General features: G+C 68.1%; 1 protein-coding gene across 1 annotated transcript; it reads left to right on the plus strand.

Moving 5' to 3' along the window:
- The first annotated feature begins 196 nt into the window (after positions 1 to 196).
- Positions 197 to 1,752, plus strand: MAFA (MAF bZIP transcription factor A). Its single transcript, XM_053208383.1, has one exon. It carries the CDS (start codon positions 585 to 587, stop codon positions 1,683 to 1,685), a length of 1,101 nt encoding a protein of 366 aa, XP_053064358.1. The 5' UTR covers positions 197 to 584; the 3' UTR covers positions 1,686 to 1,752.
- The last annotated feature ends 3,322 nt before the right edge of the window (positions 1,753 to 5,074 follow it).

Raw genomic sequence — 5,074 nt, forward strand, 5'->3', positions numbered from 1 at the left:
CCCCTCCTCTCGCCGGCGGCCAGTCAGCACCCCTTCCCACAGCTGTTCCCCGCAGGAGATTGACAGCTGGGCTCCGGGTTGCCATGGGGATAGGCAAATGAGGGCGGCGGGTCCGGGGCTCCGATTGGCCTGGGGGCTCGCGCCCCGCCCAGAGAGGCGGGACCGAATGCCCTGCTCTATAAAGGGGAGCGCGCGGCGCGGCGCTCAGCCGTGGAGGCGGGGCCGGTTGTACGCGGGCGGAGCGCGGGGAGCCCGAGCAGCCCGAGGCGGCGGCCGCACCGCCACCCTCCCGGCCGCCCGCCCGGCCGCCGACGCGGGCACGAAGAGCGCGGCCGGCCGGCGCCACCCCGCCCCGGGGTGCGGCCGGGGCCGCCCGAGAACCCTGCCCGGCGGCGTCCCCAGCGGCCGCCCCTAAGTTGGCCGCGCGAAACTTTTCCCCCGCGCGCCTGGGCGCCACCCCCGCCGAGACCCGCCGCCCGTGTGAGTGAAGGGGGGGGGAGAGGCCCTCGGCTCCCTCCCCCCCCGCCGCCCGGCCTCCCGTCGGGGCGCAGCCGGGCGCGGCGGCGGGGCCGGGGCCCCGGGCGATGGCCGCGGAGCTGGCGATGGGCGCCGAGCTGCCCAGCAGCCCGCTGGCCATCGAATACGTCAACGACTTCGACCTGATGAAGTTCGAGGTGAAGAAGGAGCCGCCCGAGGCCGAGCGCTTCTGCCACCGCCTGCCGCCCGGCTCGCTGTCCTCGACGCCGCTCAGCACGCCCTGCTCCTCCGTGCCCTCCTCGCCCAGCTTCTGCGCGCCCAGCCCGGGCACCGGCGGCGGCGGCGGCGCGGGGGGCGGCGGCGGCGCGGCGCAGGCCGGGACCGCCCCGGGGCCGACGAGCGGGGGCCCGGGCGCCGTCGGGGGCGCCTCGGGGAAGCCGGCGCTGGAGGATCTGTACTGGATGAGCGGCTACCAGCACCACCTCAACCCCGAGGCGCTCAACCTGACGCCCGAGGACGCGGTGGAGGCGCTCATCGGCAGCGGCCACCACGCCGGGCACCACGGCGCGCACCACCCGGCGGCCGCCGCGGCCTACGAGGCTTTCCGGGGCCAGGGCTTCGCGGGTGGCGGCGGCGGCGGCGGCGCGGACGACACGGGCGCCGGCCACCACCACGGCGCGCATCACGCCGCGCACCACCACCACGCCGCGCACCACCACCACCACCACCACCACCACCACCACCACGCCGGCGCGGGCCACCACGCCGGCGCGGGCCACGGCGGCGGCGGCGGCGCGGGCCACCACGTGCGCCTGGAGGAGCGCTTCTCCGACGACCAGCTGGTGTCCATGTCGGTGCGCGAGCTGAACCGGCAGCTGCGCGGCTTCAGTAAGGAGGAGGTCATCCGGCTGAAGCAGAAGCGGCGCACGCTCAAAAACCGCGGCTACGCGCAGTCCTGCCGCTTCAAGCGGGTGCAGCAGCGGCACATTCTGGAGAGCGAGAAGTGCCAGCTCCAGAGCCAGGTGGAGCAGCTGAAGCTGGAGGTGGGGCGCCTGGCCAAGGAGCGGGACCTGTACAAGGAGAAATACGAGAAGCTGGCGGGCCGGGGTGGCCCCGGGGGCGCGGGCGGGGCCGGCTTCCCGCGGGAGTCCTCGCCGCCGCAGGCCGGGCCGGGCGCGGCCAAGGGCGCCCCCGACTTCTTCCTGTGAGCGCCGGGCCCGAGCCCGCGCCGCCGCCGCCGCCGCCGGCCAGAGGCTCGGACTCCGCGCTCGGGCAGGCCCCGCGCGCCCCGCCGCCGCGTCCGCAGGCGCCGGACCGGAGCCCCACCGCCACCACCGCCCCCCCCACCCCCCCGTCTCGCCGCGCGGCGCCCCCTGCCTTCCCGGCTCGCCGTCCGGACGTGGCCGCGGCCGCTGTGCGCGCGGGGCGCGGGGCTTCCCAGGAAAGTTGAGCCGGATCGAACTTCCTTCCAGGCGTCCGCTTGTACATACGCCGAGCGCGTTTCCCCGCCGGACGCCGCCCCGCGCGACCCCCCCTCCCGCCTGTCTTTGCCGCCCCACCTTCTTGCCCTTTTTTACTACTCCTTTTTAAAGCGATCTTATTTTCGAAGTATCTCTATTTATTTTGCTCGGTGATTAGGAAAGAAAACCCCGGAGGAAGCCCCCTCGTTCCCGGCCGGGGTCCGCCCTCGGACGTCCGCGTGTCCCAGCATGTGTCGCTCGCTCGGAGGGGCCCGGTCCCTGCCTGCCCTCCTGCTCGCCTGCCCCCCACCCTGCCACCGGCGTCCCCTAGAGATTGAAGCCAAGGAGTATTACCTATGCCGTGTTCAGTCCTGCTGCCCTACAGTACTCACGGGGGGGGGGGGGGGGGAGGGGGGGGGGTCGCCGCGCTCTGCGGGTGGGGGCTGGCCCGGACCCCCTGCTGATATTTCTCTATGCACCAGATCGTATTTATGACTCCTGGGGAAATATATCTTATTTTAATCTTCAAAAGAAGTGAAAGAGAAGAAAAAAAAAAAGTAATGCACAGTATTTCTAGCAAAAAAAAAAAAATTTTTTTTTTTAAGAGGAGGTTTCAGCCTGAACCTCCCGGCATGGGGGCGAGTGAAGAAAGTGTTTTTATTTTAATTTAAATTGCGTTTCGTTTTGTTTGTGGAATCTTTTAAAAAGCCCCAGTGGCTTTTTGGACTAGCCCGCGGAGAGGAGGTAGCGTGGCCACTGGCGATGTGAGCCCTGCAGACCGCCAGGCCCCTGGGCACCCGTGGGGCCTGCTCCCGCCCGGCGCTCTGAGCAGAGACGCCGTAAGTCGTTCAAAGTTTTCTTGTGTTGTTGGGTTTTGTTGGATCATTTTTTCATTTGCTACGAAGCTGAGGAAAGGGGGGGAAAAAACACACAAAATAAATCCGTTTAGATCCAAAAGTCACCGGAGCCTGGTTGGTTTTTCTGTGGCTTTCATTTTTGCCATATTTCTCCCTGAATGGAAAGAAAAGGGGGTCCCTGGACAGGGCCCTGCCTTAGCTCTGGGCCACCCGCCTGGGCCGAGCGGAGAAGCCGAGCAGAGTGGTGGCCAAGGCTGCTGTCAGCCTCTGGACCCCGAAGCCGGCCGCCCCCTCACCTCTGGGGCTGCCCCGTGGGGAGCAAGGCTCCCACTGAGGCGGGATTGAGGGAGCGGGGCCTGGGGCCTCGGTGGTGACTCCACACACAGCGCCATTGCATGCTGGTGGCAAGTGCTCGTTCGTCCCCAGTCCTTCCGACCCCCGGTCTCCCGCCCGAGGGGTGGCCTGGCCTCTGTCTTCTAAAGGGCAAGGCCTGGACCCTAAAGGGTCCTGGGCAGCCGCCGGACCTCGTTGACTACCCCCAGCCTTTGCAATGGGACCGAGGCAGGTGAACGTCTGTGGTCCGCATGTTTAGAAGGACGAGCTCTCGGGTGGCCACCCTCAGCAGGGCGCCCCGGGTGCGCGGCGAGGCTCCCCTGTTGGAGACAGCGAAGGCCCTCCCGGGTCGGGGCGGCTGCAGTTCCGTGCGGGGCGCAGGGTCCTCTTGTCTCCGTCGGAAGGTGCTGTCGCCTCCCCGTCTGCCTTAGAATAAAACTTGTAGCAAGAAGGTTGGGTGTCTGGGGGGGGTGTGAGCAAAGTCCCCCCACCCCGCGGCTGAGATCTGGAGCCCTCAGGAGGGGAGCACGATGTCTAGTGATGCGGAGACAAGTGGAAATGTGGGGGCGCAGGAATGAACTCAAGGACCAGGTGCGGAGGAGGCCGCAGCAGGGGGGGGGCCACCAGCACCCCACGGCCCAGCCCGCTTCAGGACGGGGACCCCAAGGACTCAAGAGGACCACCAGTGGCCGGGGGTGTCCCTTCCCGCACGGGCGGGTCTGCTGGCCGGTTCTCGCCGAGGACACCTTAGTTTTCGCTGTTGCTGCCCAAAGAGCGAGTTTTCCTCCGGCAGAGAAAGGATCGAGGACCAGCCGGGAAGCCCGGCTCAGGAACTGTCTTTTCCAGGAGGTAGTGGCAGGCAGGGAGCTGCGCTCAGCGCTCTCCCCGCGGCACCCCGGCCTCCCTCCCGGATCCCAGCACCCGAGAGCCTGGATCGGGCTCCGGGCCCTGGGGAGAAGAGGGCCGTCCGCACATGCCGTCCTGGGTCACGGCGCCACTGGCCTTGTTTCACTTTCTTCTTCTCTTTTCTTCCTCCCCCCTTCCTCTCCGTTTCTCTTTCATTCCTTCCTCCCCCACGCGACCCTCCTTCCTTCTTTCCGGTTTTGCCCCAGGAGAAAATGCGGCTGGAGAACGGGGAAACCATTGCGGGAGGCAGGAGGTGTGCTTATTTTTGTGTTTAGAGACAGATCCTTTCCTGGGCAAACAGCCTATTTGGGGAAAGCCCTCTGGCCGCGGAGCTGTCCTGTGCCCGCTCGGTGGGAGTGCAGGGCTGACCGGTGCTGGGGCCCCAGCAGGCCAGGCCTCTCGGGAGGGGCTAGACTGGGGGCCTGGCGGGCACCGGAGAGGGTTCGGAACGGTGAGAATCAGAGGCCTCACAACTCTGCCCCCCTTGGGGGGTCCTGGGTGTGATGGTGCATCTGTGAGGAGCCTGCAGGCGACAGGGGAGGGGGGCAGTGGTAGCTCCGAGCCGCTGGGCCAGAGGTGTGAGAGGAAGCAGGGCAGCCAGGGGGCCTGGGCCAGGAGCAGGAGTGACAGCGGTGCCCAGGCTCCAGGACAAGCCTCCACTCAGCACCCAGGGCCCGCCGCCCCCCCAAGAGGGGTGACCGGCACCCTCTGCGTGGATGTGGAAGGGGGCCCTCGTGGCACCCTGGCCTCAGCCACTCAGCTCACCCTGTCCGTCCTCTGCCCTCCCAGAGGAGGCCCCAGCAACCCTCTCTCGGGTGGAATGGGAACATCTTGGCCTTGGGGCCTCCAGGCACCCTGCCCTCCTCCCCCGCGCCCCACCCCCTTCCCCCGCTGCTTTGAGGGCACTCATTCATTTACTCCTGTGTCACTTCATTCTGTCGAGAGTCCCTTCTCTGGGCCAGGCCCTGCAGGGACCACGGCAGGGACCCAGATGACAGCCCCGCCCAGAGCTTCAGAGGGAGACTCACTGGGCACGTGAGT

This window comes from Acinonyx jubatus, chromosome F2, assembly GCF_027475565.1.
Source record: "Acinonyx jubatus isolate Ajub_Pintada_27869175 chromosome F2, VMU_Ajub_asm_v1.0, whole genome shotgun sequence".
NCBI lineage: Eukaryota > Metazoa > Chordata > Mammalia > Carnivora > Felidae > Acinonyx > Acinonyx jubatus.

Bases quoted from the DNA above. Each gene is read 5' to 3' on its own strand.
- MAFA (XM_053208383.1), top strand. From the start codon at position 585: ATGGCCGCGGAGCTGGCGATGGGCGCCGAGCTGCCCAGCAGCCCGCTG.